We start from the raw sequence: 18,467 nt of genomic DNA, 5'->3' as shown, positions 1-18,467 counted from the left end.
AATGTACCAAAACCTCTTTGAAGACATGGGAATAATCACTTGCATGGAAGAGCTAAAATTACATTGGCAGTTAACGGCCAATCCCCTCTTTCTGACTGTGCAGCATCTTTCAATCTCTTGAAGGATGTGCAGGGAGGAGCCAAATGTGTTGAGAGAGAGAATACCACAAAACAACAAATTAACACTGAAGTCAGGTTTAACAAATTAGCAAGTGAGGAAAGATGCCACCAACTAGCTAAGACATTCCCCGCTTCATAGTGAGGAACTACAGCAAGGTCAAAACAGCTAACGACTAGGACGGATTCTGAGCTTGCCTTGGCAAGGAAATGCTTTGCAGAAAGGCACTGAGGATCCCATGGTGTTTATAGACTGAAATGGCTCATCGTTTGCTTGCCCCTGGGAATCTCCCACTCTTTGCTGGAGAGAATATGGGATGGAAAAGGTCTCTTCCCAGTATTTCTGATCAGAACATTGGATAAACCCCTTAACAGTGGATAAACCCCACAACAGTCAGCAAAGCAGTACCATGAAGTCTTACAAGTACACCTGCCTAGACCAGAAACCTGTATGTTCAGACTACGGTTCCTGGAAATCTCCAGAGCTGAGAACATACAGTGGCATTAACAGTCTATGCTTAAAACAATCCCATGCCCATCATTTTCAAATTCCCCCAGCATGTAATATTGTTAAAATTAATGCTTGTAAATAAAAAAGGAGAAAGCGCTGAAATGACAGACTTAGAATAGTAATAAATGGACATTAGTGATTAACAAGGTAATAAAAGCTCCAATAGGATTAGGAAAAGAAGAAGATAGAGCAAAATCTCTTTCAGCTGATTACTTAGCTACTTTTAAGGATATTAAAATATAAGAAGAAATAAATAAAAAAAAATCTAACACACAAACAGGGTGTCACAACTTAGCTTCCAGTAAATTTGAAACAAATCAGAGCAGCTGGAAATTCCCCTTCAGACAAAGCTATGTCAAAGCTATGCCTGTGTGATTAACAGCAGATTCTCAGATACCACAGAGGAGTGTAAGGAGGCATATGAGAATCTGGTCAAAGACTGGTGTCTGAGAAAGAAATTTTCATTAAAAGAAAAGTTGAATCCTTGAAACTGTAAAAACAAATGTTTACAGTAAAGAAATACCACTCTCCTGAAACTACTGGAATAACTCAAAGGAGAAAATGACCGGTCCCAAATGTAGTATCTGTGTGTGGACACACAAATGTCAGCATTAAATATTTCAGTGTGCTACACTTCAAAAGACAGGGCTATAAAGGGTGGTGGATGATGTGTAGAAAATATTTAAGGAGAGAAGAAATAGGTAATTAAGTGAACACACAAGTTAAAACGAAAGATACAGCTGGAAGGAAAAACAAAAAAGGGAAGAGACTGCAGCAGCCAAAAGGCAAGCTTGATCCCTCCCCTTCCCACTCACATGCTGAACAGCTCACACAATGAAAGCAGCAAATTCTGTTAGCTCACAAAAGCCAGACCCTGGGCTTGATCTGGGCCAACTACCAGTACCTCTCATGTACTTACAGCTACTGACAGAGGGGAAACCACAGTCCAACACACAGACCTGAGCTCACTGGCGTAACTGAAAGTGGAGGCAAGAAGTCTCCATCCCTCTGCTCCTTGTGCAGCAAATTACAGAGTGCTGATTAAACACCCTGAGACCACACACTCCCTCACCACAGTGACATCTCCCTTATTTCTCTGCAGTTCATCTGGGGCTATTATTGCTTTATTTTGTTTGATGTTCTCCCTATGTTGAGAGAAAGCATGAAGGGAGAAAAGAAAAAAGAGAAATCTGTCTGTCTTTCAACTTCCTAATCATCTTCCTCAAAATGCTTCATGCATCAGCACTGATTTCATTATCTGCCTGCTGCTAGGGATTTTATTTAAAGAATAACACACAAGGAAGAAAGGATTTAACCTGACCTCCCTGAACTGCTGGGGGATGAATACTACACAGAGCTGACAGTGAAAAGCTCATTTCCTTTCTGAGACTAACTCAAAGACTATGCAAAATTCCCCTCTATCCAAGCCTCCAGTTTTAAATTGGGCTATCAAAGCTTTTCTTTTTCGGAGGCCTGGGTTGATGTAATCAGTGTATCATCAATGAATGAGGATTGATAACATGAACCATCACAAAGCATAGCTGCGGATACAGTGACTCTCAGAGGCAGAACAATAAGGAAAATCGAGTAAATTAAAACCAGTGTTCCTCTATCCAACTATACCAAGAAGAGAATAAAAAGCAGTAGGGGCCACCTTTTTCCCCCCCACTGCATCAGTACAGCATTCATCCCAAGTCTTTGGGGTGTTACATATTACAGATCAAGTACGTTAATAAATGAAAAGGTTAGTGGGAAACACGAAAGGGTATAATCAAGAAATAGTAAAAATATCCTGGACAGAAAAAGAAATGAATTGCAGAGCAGGATACAGTCAGGACCTTATAGCAAGCACAAGTATGGAATCCCATCCAGTGGAAGGGGTAACCCAAGGTAATTTAGGTTACCTAGGACAGACCCAAGGTCCGTCCCAGACTGCATAAACAATTTCTTCTCCAGAAGGTCCAGAGCTGTTGATGCAGCTGTGTCTAGGATGATTCCCCAAGCTCGCATGGCAGCTCTGCATTTTGTCCACCACATGCTCCTGCAGAGTCATTTATCTCTCCAAGAGTGATTAATGTATAATTCCAATATTTTATTTTGGGAAATAGGCCATCTCTTCCATTCCTGAGACCACTCACAGTAGCCTATTTTCAAAAAGCCACTTTTACAAATTTATGCAGTACAAGCAGAACATGAAGCAAGCAAACCAGGCCAAATTAAGGAAGGGAAACCTAACCCAATCACCCTCTTTATTAAAAACCTCTGCTTTTTAAAATCTAACCCAACTGAATTCAATTACACCCTAGAAAATTTCTACCAGCTGTTGCCAGAGTTCTGGGTCCCCAATATTACCAAAAGACAAAAATCAAACTGTGCTCAAGACTTCTCTAATAACTAAGTTTGCTGCCAGAAACTTCTTGTCCCACTCTGAATGCCAGCACCCTCAGTCTCCAAACACACTTGCTGACAATGCTGCATTATTTTCCTTAATCGTACCTGTCTTTCTACATTTGCAGGACCAAAATCTCTGTATGTGACAGTAAAATTGGCTACAGCAATTCTTGCTTTTCTTTCTCTCACACGCATCTGAACAAGGAACACAAGAGTCCCACTTGCATCTCTCTTACTGTTGCCACATCATTAGTCCCAGTGAGCACAAGGTACTCCTGAACACCCATATTCCAGAGGCCAACATAACAAAAGGCCATGGCATGCGTGGCTTACCTGATCCTCAGAGAGCTGTGATATGTGATTCACTGCAGCATAAGACTCTATCTTCGGGTTGAAGTGATTGATGATGGCTCTGAAACAAAGGAGGGAAATTTTCAGAGGTCTCAGGAACAACTTACAGATGCAGTAGAAATTCCATGCCAGTCTGAGCAGGTACACATGGAGGCAGTCCTGCAAGAAAGTCCTCCCTCACCACACGGTACTGTTTGCTTTGCCGAAGGCATGCTCCCTGCTGAGGCCAATGCAGATTCTGACATGAGCTTGCTGGAAACTGCAAGCACAGGTACTGTCCTACACATGGCTGCATTTGCCCCAGCAGATACTGGACTGTGCTTGCTGCTCTGGCAGGGGGAATTGCTGGGAACAGGCTGCAAACTGCTCTGTGTTCCAGCAGAGAGGCAGCAAACCTGGCCATCACTGCCCCATGCTGCTCAGGAACTGCAGTTCCTCATCCCTTCCAAAATCAGTGTCACCTGACATTTTATTCTGTGGAACTTTGTTGCCTGGTATGATGAAGCTGATGGTTTATTGCTTCAGATTTTCACTCCATTTAAAATGTTGTAGCTAGCTCTTACTTGTAGTCATCCATCACTACAACCACTACATTTTGAATTCTTACCATAATAACTTCAGTCCTCATCCCCAGTTTAGATCATTACAGATAACTTATGTCAGTGTCTCAAACACAGCAGTGAATACTGGTCACTCCTGCTTCTTTGCCTCATTTCTCTCACTACCTAAACCAATCTGCACCACTACCTTTCCCTTCTAGGTAGACCTAGAAGCAGATGTGAGAAATCTAAAACTGAAAGTAAAATAGCAATTGGGGAAAAAAACCCACCGAACTGCAGCTGGAATATTTCCTCAGCCTTCCCCTCTGCTTGTCAGGTGCTGCTGAGAAGATAAATGGCAGGACAGCAAAAGACTCCCTGGGATAGAGTTTCCAACTGCTCTAGTTGGGATATTACTCAAGAGACCCACTGCTGAGGTAAGTATTCATCATGGGAACAGGCCATGTCAGTGCTAGGCACAGATGAGTTCTAACTGTGCCTGGAGAACACTTGCTCAGCCAGATTACAGTGCAGCAGTCAGGGCTTCCACTCTCATATTCATTAGCACAAAAATTCACTCTAATAGGTTCCCTCCTCCCCACACCTCCCTCTGCAGAAGAACTTTCAGCTGCTTTCTCCAGACCTCATCACAGCTAAGAGCTTGTGCCTCAGTCTAGGAATACATGATATTCAGTGGTGCCAACCAGAGCCAGTAGACAAAAACCTGCCTAGAAGCATCCTTACTTCTTTAAATACACAGATAAACAGTGTGGAAGGTGTGGAGAGTAGGAGAGGGAAAAAAAAAAAAAAAAACAACCCAAAAAAACCCCAACCCAAACAGAATCTGCAATTCATAGGTTCACAGAATTGTTTCAGTTGTAGGGAGACCTTTAGAGCTCACCTAGTACCACTCCCCTGCAATGAGCAGACACATCTTCAACAAGATCAAGTTGCTCAGAGCCCCATCTAACCTGACCTTGAATGTCTCGAGGGATGGGTCATCCACCACCTCTCTGAGCAACCTGTTCCAGTGCCTCACCACCCCCATTGTTTAAAACTTATTTCTCATATATAACCTATATCAACTTTCCTAGTTAAAAGCATTATTTCTTGTCCTGTTGCAACAAGTTCTGTTAAAAAGTTTTTCCTCAGCCTTCTTTTAAGTCCCCTTTACGTACTGAAATGCCACGATAAGGTCTACCCACAGCCTTCTCTTCTCCAGCTCTCTCAGCATGTCTTCACAAAAGGGTTTGTCTCTCTTAACACTTTCATGGCCTCCCCTGCACTGCCTCCAACATGTCCACGTCTTTCCTGTGCTGAGGACACCAGAGATGGACACTGCACCTCAGGTGGGGTCTCATGAGAGCAGAGCAGAGTGACAGAATCATCTTCCTCACCCTCCTGGCTGTGCTACACTCACTGCAACACTGCCAGCCACACCTCACCAGCACATCAGGTGCCAGTCAGCACACAGGGCCAATCTCTCCTGCAGCTGCTCCTACAGCATCTGTACACACTTGGCACAGGGGGACTTCTGCCTTCTCACCAGCCTTGACAGTTACATCCAGAAAACAAATTCAGCACTGCCTCTACCAGGCTTCCCGTAACCCCCTTCCCTCTGGAGAAAGACAAACAGGCAGGTAGAGACATGCCCAGGCTCTTCCCACTTCAGTGTGACCAGAGAAGCAGCTCCTGTGAGTCACAATCACACTGTCCATTACCCAGCCTCCCCAACACTCTGGCTTTCAAGCTGCATGTTTCATGCCTGGTTGGAGTCATATTTATACTCCTACAGGACACACTACAAGTTATTGAAAGAAAATGGAACACAGACTTACAACAACTTAACTTCTGGCTTGACAGAAGGTTTGGCAGCTCAGACGGGTTCAGTGCACTCACATGGTTCCAACATTTACCAGGGAACAGATTTAGCATTCATTTGTACCCACTGCTGTGAAGCACTTCAACATGGGCCGCCTGCTCACAAGTCTCTGCTTGGATCTGAGCTAGTGGAGCGGCACCTGCAATCACAGCTGGGATTCACCCAGTGAAAGCAAAACCAGCAACCAGCTGCCACTGCAGTAAGAATCAGAAGACATCAAGGAAGGGAAAGAATTCAAGTCTCCTTCCTCATTTCCTCACAGGTGAATGGACAACTCCTCGGTGACTAGATGAAGTCCAGCTGTTTAATTTGTTTTAACTATGAAGAATTCCTCTCCAACCTGACCATCTGCAGAGCTGTTTCCCTGAACTCGCAGGCAGCCTGGGGTAAAGAAGCATGAAGAGCTTGGATTCAATCCTGGCTCTGTGTAGCCAAGTTCTTACTGCCCAACATGCCCACCAGGGCCAGGCTTTGCACATGGTGCAGCTCCTTCTCACTCATCTGCTATGAGAAATTCCATTGCTATCCATCCCAGACAGCACTTTCTGCATCAGCTACTCTCATACACCTCTGCTGTTCTTCCATCTCTCAAAATATATCTTGTCCCTGGGGCATGTTTTTAGCAACTGACCTCCTGGGATATTCACTGATTAACAGCTGGAATTCACTTTGCAGAGATGCCTCTTCACAGGCTTTTGATCCTGGAGACAACGGGAGACCAGAGCTTTGAAACACAGTCTCCCTGTAATGGACAAGAGACCAGTGGTTCTGCCACCATTAGTTCACGTAACAGCTGATCCTTGGCAATGATTTCTTTTTACACTGTGATTGCCTCAATTACTGCCATACTAGCCAGTAGCTTTGGGGAGGGGGAAGGAAGCAGTTAAAGCACTAACAAAAGATTTCTGATGATGTGTTCTACTGAGATCCTCATACTGATCATGGGGGATAAAAAAGAAAACCCTTGTGTTTGGTATTCATGAAGCATGGACATCTTCAACACATTTGTAAAGCAAGGAAATGGTGAAGTATCAACTGAAAGACAAAATGCTGCAGTTCCCAACAGCCTTCCATAGTACGTGCACTTACATGTTTCCACACTGCCAAGTCCCTCAGTGGGGCTGGCTGCCATTTGTCATACAAATTTCATAGCACTCGTGGGACAATTCTCCAGGGACTAAGAGATGTCACTTCAGCAACACTGCCTCCTCTGACAGATCCACAGTTCAGCAGTGAACTGACAAGAGGAGACTGTCACAGGACAAAGGAAGGATGCTGACTAAGTAGAAGGCTCAGCAATTAAAAACCTGGCTCCCAGTGTCTTGTCTTGAGGTTAATGCTTAGTGCTCTAAGGCAGATCACAAGCCATCTCCACATTCTTTATTCCTCAGTCTCCTGGGGAGAGATCTTGATTTCCCAATAAATACATGAGCCATACCAATGGTCTCCAAAAAGCACAACTCACATCACTTCTTCATGCAGCTCTTCAAGCTACCTACACACCATGATGCTAGAAGCATGTAGAGACACATATGAATGTGCATATTTCTCAGGATGAACGACCTAGGACACTTGCATTTATGTATGTTTGCATTTATTGCATATTTACTGCATTCATTTAACTCTTCATGAAGAGGAGAACAATTACAGGAGAAATCACCCTGATTTAGAAACCTTGAAGTGCAAATGGATTATTTATTTATACTAGCTGCATTAATCGTATTATTAGACAGTAAAAGCAGGTCCCACTGTAACAGGTATTGTACCAAGCCAGAGTGGTGGAAAGCTTCTGTCCCAGGGGGTAAGGATCTCAAATGCAAGAGAACAGGAAAAGCGCAGAAAAGTGCATTGGCAACAGAATCTGTAACAGTGCTGCTACTCACTGAGCATCATGAAAGACTTCAGTTTGACATAAACCATGGATGGAAAAAACACAGAAAGAATACCAAAGGAAGAAGCAGAGAGATAGGAAAAAGGAGACTGAAGGGCAGATAGGATCAAGAAAAACAGAAGTGAAAAACTGCAGAACAGCAAGGATCAGAGAAACAGCAACTGATCCCAGAGCAGTCTGTCCTCTGCAAACTGCAAAGCTCTAGCTGGTGGAAAGTTTCTACTTTGGCTATTCTTGAAGCTGCAGAAATTGGCCAGTCTTGAAATTACTGTTACTTGCCCTTTCTCCCTCAAAAACACATATGCTGGAAGGTAAGAAGCAGAAGAATCTCCATGTGGGCCCTACTGGGTTTTTTATTCCCCAAATAGGGATATCCCACTGTGGCTCTCACCTAGAGCTATGGTGAGAGAAGGAATCCCCACAAGTAAGTTGCATTCCCCTCCCCTTACTGTTTTCACTGCAACAGGACTTGCTTCTGCAGTGGCTGCAGTAGCTCTCCAGGCAGTAACACTTAAAAATTTGGGTTTATTGTCTTTAAAAACTGCCTAGAGTTACTCCTCGATAAACAGAAACAACCAGTGCTGCCCTGCAGAGGGGCCCAGCGTAAAATAACTTCTGAAAACACGAAGTCTGCTGACAGAAAAGGGCTCCTATGAAAACCAATATGGCATGTATGGAAAGAAAAGGTTTAATTAACTCCTCAATTTCATTTGCCACTAGCTTTAGCGTTAGACATGAGAACTGAATGCACCAGCATGAAGGTACTGGTCCCACAGTTCACAGGATCTTCCAGCCCAGGTGATCCACCATGGCAAGGAAGGTACCTCGCCTTCCTTAACCTCACAATGAGCTGGTCTGGGTCCAATGTGCAGGGAAAGCAAAATCACTGTGCTCAGGCAGGCAGCATTTCTTCAGCACGTTTTCTCTGACCTCCAGACTCTCCCCATCAAGTTATTGCAGATGAGCTGTCTAATACCCACTCTTGCCTGACAGCAGCTACATTTCCAGAGTCCCATAAGACAACACTGTCCTCTTGTCTTAAGCAGCAAAATGAAGCACTGTGGAGGTGCTGAAAGTAGGCTAAGGGAAGAACAGAAAGGCTGCAAAGCTTATTATAGAGATGGAAATGCTGAGCCATCATTCCCTGCATGAACCTGACCTTTGTACTTCACAGGTCCAGCATGCAGTGCCTGACATGAAGTATTCTTGTGGATTCCCAAACATTTCTTGTACCATAAAAGCAACACCACAAGTTCACTTCTTCCTACATTCTGTTAGAGTGGAGTAGAAAAGCAGCAGCTCTTGGCTGGTATTTACCCCTTCACAGGAAATTGAGGGCAACTTTGTACTCACTGCAGACATTCATCTTCTCATCTGCTTGTGCCAGCGCAGTGCACTGGGCAGCAGGGAATGCATCTCAGTCTTCATTGAGTAAAACTGAATGCACAGCAAAGGCAGCCAGTTCACTTGCCCTCTGCAATAAAAACTGGCACTATCTGAGATGGACAAATACTCCAGCATGCACTAAGCTTCATCCATGATGAAGGCTCAGAATAGGCAAGCAGGAAAGGGCATAGTTGTCCTTCATCACACTCCACAAAGCTGCTTTACGACAAAAAGAAGGCCTGAGATGAAGTAGTTACTGTTCAGGAACAGGAATCAATAAGTAACCAGTTTCTCTGTGATTTGCAACAGCAGTTCCTTCTCCCTCTCATACACCTCAGTTTCTCCTTTATGAAGTGGAAATAAGAGCAATTATTTCCACAAAGTGTCTTAAAACAACAAGGTGGTAAGAGCTCAGTGTTCTACTATGTGGTATGTTGGAAACTGCTCAAGCACAAGGCAGCAAGTAAATTACACATTTTCTCCCATATCATTTTCTCCCATACAAGCCATCACAACCATGGTTGCTGAAGACTTGTGTAAAGCTTCCAAGCCAATCTTCCTGCAGCAAGCTGTGTCTCAGCAAGTGCTGTTTGGGGCAAGGATCCTGCTGACATTGCTCTCATAGGCACTCCCAGCACTCCAGACAATAAAACCCCATCTGTTCCATGCCTGCAACAATTAGATTGAGTTGCTCCGTATGTACAACCCCACCTGGCAGGAGGTGAGAGGGTTTAGATTATTTTAACACACATCCATGAAGCATTGCTATAAAGTACACATACCTACCATACCTAAGCTGTCTTCACCAATTAAAAGCAAGCAAACTCCCTGGAACTCTGTATCAAATCCTTCCTTCTACTGTAGTTTAACTCCAGTCTGTTAAATTTCTTTTGCTCCTACAATTTAATGAGTACTGACATTAAGCTGAAAGTCCACAACTCACAGTGGGAGGCATCTTCCAGACACAATAATAAACTGCAGGGAAGAATCCAAGACAAAAGGATATTTTAGTCAAAAGCACTTGCTTTACAGCTCACTGAAAATATCCGAGTCAGCACTGCAGCAATTTCACAGGAGAAGCAACTGCTACACCTGTTCAATTCTGCCATCCTGAAACCTATTGATCGTGATGACAGACTCCATGGCAGAGGGAGATACATGGTCTATTTATTTAATAAGGAGGGGACAAAAGAGTGCACACACAGCAACTGAGCTTCTCACTTTTCTCGGCATGGTTTTATCAAGCTGCATTCTGCAAGGGCAGAAGCAGAGGGTGTGCTTTCTGAACCACCAGGCAGCTATGCAGTGCATCTTGAAACTTCACTGTCTGCTGGATACCAACCTGGTACCACCACAGCTTGCAGCATATGCTGATTTTCTCTTTTTATGGTTCATGTCTATAAATTTAAGTCAAGCAAATCAAATACCTCATTTAACTTCTATTTGTCTTTTTAACTAAGGAAGTCCTCATGGGTGAGCAGTTAACTCATCTTTTGGAACAGCTGCACAACCTCACTTGAGACTACAACTTAGGGAATTTATCCACACACCTATTTTCATGCAGCCAGTGCATCACTGGAAACTAATCTAGAAGCATTTCTGTTCCCTTTTCTCAATAAGCATCAGAATTCTTAAGTATCCATAACCAGTGACACTGATAGTTTAAGTGGTATGAATGACAAAGTAGAAAATATTACCTAGGCACTGAGAGTGAAAATATTGAAGCACGGGGCACCAGCCTGATCTGTGTTCCTGCTCATCTCCTGATCTGCAACTGACTCTTCTACAACAAAACTATCACTTGACAGCAAATACATTTCTCATCTCAAACATTTATGAGAGATTAAATGACATATTTTATGGCACATTTCATTGCTCTAAAACAGCCAGCTACTAGTGGTGAGAGTGTGGCAAGAGTTTACTTTAACCAAAGTAAAAACATTAAAAAACCAACCCTTCAAAACACCTCAATTCCAGAGAGCAGCAGCCAGCTATACCTACTCACCTCTAACTACAAACAGAGCTGGAGCTGTGTGATGGAATAGAGAAACATCACAGACAGCAAGCCTGCCCTCCAGGCTCAGGTTGCCAGCACTGAAACCTGCAGCTCAGTCTAGCATGTCCAAGGTGTGAGAGCCAACCATGATGTATGTCAGCTTATGGGATTTTAGGCATGATGTCTATCCTTCTTCCACATCTGTGTTACCAATTTTGAAGATTCAGCCGACTTTTAAAATGAGAAGTCCTTCTTTGAAACTTCCTTAACATATACTTTTAAAAAACACCTACTGCCCTCAGGCTGTGGTCCTGGCTTAATATCTGCACAGAGTCATAACAAGCAATATTAATATGGAACTAAGTTTTTCAGAGCTTTAACAACCTTTCCTGCAGCACCTATTTCCCAGTTCTCTCACCTCATATACATTCCTTTGTCCAAAGTTCTTCAGGTGTACCAAACAAGTACAGTCCACAGGCCAAAGAGGCTGTGGTTCTTCCAGTATCCAAGCATTCTGTGATGCAAACAGAGTGATAGTCTCCTGCAGCCAGGTCGTGTAGAGCAGTGAAATGGGTTACAGAACACTACCTTAACACCAAACACAGCCCTTCAGCTATACCAGCTTTTAACTCCCATGTACAAGGCAACCTGCTCTCTAAAACAAACAGTAAGGTATGAAGAAACAATTAATCCAGAAGGTGAGGGGGGGAAAAAAAAAGGCAAAGAAGAGAAAAAAAAGTGAAAAAAAGCACATTTGACAGTGGTTTACCATACATGTTTGCATGGCCACCTTCTCTGATTAGGACCTGAAGTAAAGCATTATGGCAAATATTTATTCTCTGCAAGTGCTGTAAGTGGGTCAGCATCTACCCATTGCTTCACAATTCGGGTTATGGGATGCCATCTAAGCCTCCTGAGACACAAGACACATCGCAAAACCTCAAACAGAATCAAAACCTGAAGTTTTTAAAATTACTTTTAGTATCTTCGTTAGTATTTAATCACAGGATGTTTAACTTTGAGGAAAGCCTGGATTACTGGAGGCCACATGTAGCACAGAACACTGTATGGATGCACACACCAGTTCCAAACACATCAAGCTAGGAGTGAAACCTAAGAAACTTTATAAACCATCCCACTGGGACCTTTTAAAGCTCTCTGAGAAAGGCTCTGAGTAGGCTGCTAGTTTAATTAACTAAGTGAAAACTTGCCATCAACCCTGTATTATCTAGAGTGCACTGGAAATTACTCTTCTTATCTCTTTTTGTCAGGTGTGAGCCAGCAGATATTGCATGAGGTCCTGAACACCCTGTTTGCAGGCTGTGGCAGCAAGACAATCCTATCTCTTTAGGTCATGGAGCACAACCTCATTTTACTGACTCAGAGTAAAACCTGTGCCTGCAACAGAAGTCCCAGAGGGAAAGGAAGGCGCTGAAGCATCAGCATTTGTCTGTATTGAGCGAGTAAAGGGTTAGAACAATGCAATCAAGTCGTGAAGTAGCTGGATATTAAATTACAGAGAGAGGAGGAGAAGGAACATTGTCTAAGCAAGAATCAGCTACAGTCAAAACTACTTTGCAAAGGAAATTAAAACGAGTCCCACAATGGTATTTAATTAACTTAATTACACCAAGTGTCAGCTATGGCTGTACCTGCACAGCCAAGTAAATCAGAGTTCACAATATCAGCCTTTGAGATGCTACCAACTACCATGCCAACCAAAACCCATTATTTACAGTCCAGACCTCTGAAAATACAAGATGCTGCAAACCTCACAATGTTTTCTTGTCAGACAGGTGCAAATGAGAACCACATTTGTTGAAAAATGCCTAGTGGAATTCAGGTCCTTCAAAAATCCAGGACCAAGACTGAAGCAGAGATTCTGTTGACATCCCCAGACACAGCCCAAGTGAATAAGACATCCTCACTAAAGATGTCACCACACATCACCTGGGACAAGGTGAAGTTGGTTTTCAATGCTAAGGAAAGCTAGAGCCAAACAGCATTACAGCTGAATGAATGGTATTCTTTTTCTGGTATTTATTTCATGTCTGAAAGGCTGGAGGACCTGCGGTTGATTAAGATTCTGTTTTTTCTGAGACAGGATGCCTGGTTTAAGAACCAGTGGAGATCTTCATCTTACCTCCTTTCCTGTATTTCATACTCATGTATGAGTACGAAATCATCTTCCCCATTTAATTGCCTTAACCTGACCCATCTCCCTGAAAGCCAAGCTCCCTCCATCCCAATATCCACACATCTCACAAATACCTACACTACTGCGATCTCTACTCTCACTAAGAGGTGATGATCAGAAGCAAGTGATTTATTGATCAAGTTATCGACTGAGCTACTGACAACAAGCATGCAGTAAATCCATTCTGACTGCAGAGTAAAATGCCAGAGATAAACTTGCCCGTGCCCACACACTCCCAGTTCACTGGACAAAAGGAGGATTGGGGGTCAACTCATCACAGCCCAGAGGACAAGGGGCAACTATTTTTTCTATCATGTGCCTCACCAAGGGTTTCCACAATCACTTCAATGGTGCTAGGTTTTCCAGGTTTTGCTTTCATTTTACACATCCTTATCCTGCAACAAATTTCAGGCAGATGTTGACAAAACCCATTCAGCTGAACACGCCACAGAAGTGCAGATCTCTGAGAACAGACTTACCCATCTCACAGAAGAGGCATTTATTTCTTTTCAAATCACCCACCATCCTCCCTGACATACCTCCACATGTTCACCCCTCCCTCAAAGCTTTGGGTTTGTAATTTAGACATATGCTTTTCTCTGCTCTGTTCTTTGTATGGGTGCTAGCGAAAGCAAGGCCAGTGAAGTGCATTTTCTATTTCAAAAGTCAAGTACGGTTCTCCAGTCTTAGAAACAGCAGCACACCAAACATTTCAAAGTTAAATGCTCATGTTTTCCCATCCATCAAGTCAAACAAAAAGCCCAACTCCTACAGTGTTCTGCTACTGATATGTCTTTCGTGCTTTGGAATTTAAGCGTTTTTCAATGCTCTTACAAAACCTTAATGCAAAAAAAGGCCACATGATTTTTAATCAGTTACATGTGACATAACACAGGTGGCAGAGGATCTGCAAGATGTAAGGAAGGAGCCCTTTTCTCTATGGAAGGAGAGTTAAAGGTTTGCCTCTGCTTCTTCCTTTTAATTGCTAATACACAACTACACACCACAGAGGTACATTAGTTCTAACCAGGGCAGTAGCTTTGGATAGCTCAAACCAGTTTCTTTGTGAAGCTTAAGCTGCACAATTCTTACACCAACAGCTCTAATTCAACATTTCAGACCTTGGGCTAACCTCTTGAGTTGTGCAACACAGTCTGTGTTCTATCCCCTCCTTTCTTTTTCTTTTTGAAACACAAAGCATCCATGTATTCAGTTGTTGCTGAAAAGGTTTGTAGACACTTGGGGCAGTTGGGGAAGACCACACAACTTCCCAATTCAGCAACCACAACTAGCGACACACAAAAGTTATCCATAATCAAGTGAAAATGCAAGGAAAAAAAAAAAGCAAACTTGATGAAAAAAGCCACATGTGTTGCAGTTATTTGAGAACTAATTAATACCAAAAAGGAAGTCACCACACTTGGTTGCATTCATTTCTCTAAGTTCTATTTGATTCAGAACTGCTCTAGTGAACAACAAAATCTAAGCATTAAAAAAGGCTGTTGAAATCCTGACTTGTCATTTCACATTGTCAAAAATGCAGTGTTGACTACTTGTCAGCTATCTGATTTTTCTTCAGTTCCTTTTAGCTCTTCCATTCAAAGACTGAAGGCAACACTTCTCTGGTGGTCCACCCACTGCAGCAGGCTGATTCCTACTCCTGTCCCACCTAACCACTCTTCTGTCTGCAGGCAAAGGGCCAGAATCTTTTTCCTGATGTTGCTTGTGAACCAGCATTAGCAAAATCAGCCCAGCACTAGAAACGTTTGATAGGAGTGCTGTCATACACCATGAAGGGAAAGCTGCCCAATTTAAGCATTTTAGAAAACATGGAGGAACACACACATCTTTAAATAAAGGCATTCAGCACATATACAGGTCACTATTACAAAGTTTTAAACCGTCAATGATTACTGCATGCTTTTGTGATACTGCAGATTCCACCACATTCAGAGAGGAAAAAAATTTGCATGCCTTCTTTCCCTTGGCTAGCATTCCTCCTGAGCATATGCATAATTACTTACTATTGACAGGCACACACTTAGAAATTTCTGACAACGTAACCCAGATCCAACACTGCTCTAGCCTGACTGATACAGCATTTACTGCCAGGTAAAATCCTGTAAAAATCTTGCTCCAAAAACTCTAGTCAAGCTTGCAGCAAAAAACGTGTTAGAGCAACAGAAAGCAATCAGACTGCTCACTGTTCACCTACCAAACCCTGTTTTCCCTTCACCCACACTGCTCTTGTTTAAGACATCCTTTTCCTGACTGTATTTTAAAACCATTCTTTGCCAGCAGCTCTCCAGGTAATGTAACTTAGCTTGCATGGCAAAATTTTCTCATCTGTTGCAAGACTCCTAAAGGAATTAAATCATGCAAGTCACTAGAGAACTTTGATTATTATTTTAAATAACAGGTCAGATCATTACAGAACCCATTCAGTACCAAAGTGATTAACTGCTGCATTAACAGCCAGAGTGGGTTAGCCCTGGCTGGATGTCAGATGCCCACTAAAGCCACTCTGTCTTTCCCCTTCTCAGCTGAACAGGAGAGAGAATATATAATGAAAAGATATGGGGTTGATATAAGGACAGGGAGAGATTACTTACCAGTTACCAACATTGGCAAAACAGACTCAGCTTGGGGAAGTTAGTTTAATTAATTGCCAACCAAATCAGAGAAGGTAATGAGACTCCTCACACTCTTCCCCTGATCCAGTGTGGGTCCATCCAATGGGAGACAGTTCTCTGGGAACTTCTCCAACATGAGTCCTTCCCACAGGCTGCAGTTCTTCACACACCGCACCGATGTGGGTCCCTTCACAGGCTGCAGTCCTTCAGGAACAGACAGCTCCAGCATGGGTCCCTTCTGCAGGATCACAGTTCCTGCCAACAAGCCTGCTCCAGCATGAGCTCCTCTCTCCATGGTGCCACAGGTCCTTCCAGTAGTCTGCTCCAGAGAGGGCTTCCCATGGGGTCATAGCCTCCCTTGGGCTTCCACCTGCTCCAGTATGGGATCCTCCACAAACTGCACGTGGATCTCTGTACCACCACGGACCTCCATAAACTGCAGGAGCACAGCTGCCTCACCATGGTCTTCACCACAGGCTGCAGAGGAAACTCAGCTCTGGCACCTGGAACACCTCCTCCCTCTCCTTCTTCACTGACCTGGGTGTCTGAGTTGTTCCTCTCTCCAGATGCTGCTGGTGCTGTGCAGCAACTTTTTCCCTTCTTAATTATCTCAGAAGAACTACCACTGTCATTGATGGGCTTAGCCTTGGCCAGTAGCGGATCCACCTTGGAGCCAGCTGGCACTGGCTCCATGGGACACAGGGGAAGCTTCTGGCAGATTCTCACAGAAGCCACCCCTGTAGCCCACCACTACCAAACCCATGCCACACAAACCCAGTACAACAGCCAGCATGTGCTTGCTGAGCAACTGAGCAAAGTGATATGGGCTGTGGCATTTGATGCTAATGAGCAACAGCACTTAGCAGTTTGCAAGAGCCAAGGCTTGGCAGCATGCTCATTATTCGAGAAAGCTAAAACTGCATAAACCTCTTTCTAGAAAAGAAATTAAATGTGGAAAGCAAAAAAAAATATAAACCCAAACAAATAGAACAAAACCATGAATACTATCTGAAGGGCAGAACTGTATTTGGATTCACAGAAAAGCCACACAATAATTCAACAAGAAAGGTGAACAAAATTCAGAAGGTTTTTTTTCCCCTCCACATATTTGTTCTTGAGTTGATTCAAAACTTTGGACAAAATTCAAGATTTCAGTTCAATTTTGAAATACAAGGTTTGGGATAAAAGCGACAAACCTGCATGTTGAAAGCATGCAGCTATTTTTAAAAAGGAAGTGCTATCTCAAAATATGAATTGCCAAATATTGAGAAGTGTTTTGATTTCAAATGTACACCGGAAAATGATTACATCCAAGTTCTTTCCAAGCAATCTCTAAAATAAACCCACTGGCTCCAGCATGGAATATTTCCTTGCACACTGCACATATACACAAAACAGACCTACCAAGGACTAAGGGTTTGCCTGCCTTTCTAGCAGGACTCCTCTTGCCACAGAGCAGGACGCTCATCTCAAGATCTATGGATCTCTAAGCCTTCAGACACAACATCCCTGCATTCAGAGGAGATGTACAACTGCTCTGTACAAGTTGCTGCCAGGGTCCTGGCAGGAGGCCAGAGGTGCTGGTAGCAGGCCCAAGTTTGGGGTGTATTACAGGCTGGAATGCCTGTTCACTGCTCAGCATGGTCATCATTCTGCCTTAATAGAAGCCAATATATTTTCCCCAACCTTTACTTTCCACAGTTCTCAGAAAGCCTGGAAAATTAATATTCAGGCAACTTCTAAGGTTTTTCTAAGGTTTCATTCTGCATAGTGATAAACAGGGAGTGCTGGCAGAGAAACAAAGAACCTCTTGCCTCAATGCAAATGGCACAGGAGAGCAGGAGTAAACAGAGTGCTTAACCTCCTGAATACCAATGGCAAACCTGAGTGTTTGATTTGGTGCCCCAAAACCCCTCTGCCATTATTCAGCAGGCAGAATCAGGAGGTGGCATGAAAAGAGCAAGGACAGACCTGCAGCCCTTGCAGATTCTCTGCAGTTACATGCTGGGGCAGCTACTAAAAGCTCCAAAACAGGTCATCCAGGGCTTTTTTACACCCTCCCTCGGAGCAGCTCTTCATGACCCAGCAATAGATCTGCATGAAGTATTGACTGCTTTTCCTGTTTCCTTTAATGGTTTTTAACATACCATAAATCACACCATCACTTTTAACCATTCCAGGGAAACTGCAGTCAGACAGCTGCTAAAGGTCGAGTTCTCTTCCAGCTCTGGCAGGAGCTGGGATTCACCACGATTCACCACGGCACAGTTCAGCACAGTTTCCTTTCTCCTGGTGGTGGGCATCATTAAGATTCAGTTCCTGCCATACCTTTGCACACAAAGCATTGCTATAGGACTGCCAGAATTGGAACTGTCATGTTCCAATCACAGAGTGTCTGGATACACGGATACAGGGGGCCTCTTCCAGGTGCCAGGCTAAAGACCCCCCAAAGTTGATAAACAGTCCTCTTGTGCCAAGGGGTGTCTTGGCATCCCCAAGATCACAGTGTTCAAGAACACCAGCACTTAAGCTTACTCTATATGTATATGCACTTTTTAAAAAAGAGAGACTTTG

General features: G+C 43.5%; 1 protein-coding gene across 3 annotated transcripts in view; it reads right to left on the bottom strand.

The window, feature by feature from the left end:
* Positions 1-18,467, bottom strand: part of ARMH3 (armadillo like helical domain containing 3) — a 124,468-nt gene that overhangs the window by 30,508 nt on the left and 75,493 nt on the right. For all 3 annotated transcript variants that reach the window (XM_082286293.1, XM_082286292.1, XM_082286291.1), the window contains exon 24: positions 3,352-3,430. In XM_082286293.1, coding sequence (XP_082142419.1) covers positions 3,352-3,430 — 79 coding nt within the window. The remainder of the gene's footprint in view (positions 1-3,351; positions 3,431-18,467) is intronic.

This window comes from Coloeus monedula (genome assembly GCF_965178545.1).
Source record: "Coloeus monedula genome assembly, chromosome: 8".
Classification (NCBI taxonomy): domain Eukaryota; kingdom Metazoa; phylum Chordata; class Aves; order Passeriformes; family Corvidae; genus Coloeus; species Coloeus monedula.
This window is presented reverse-complemented; position numbering and strand designations above follow the sequence as displayed.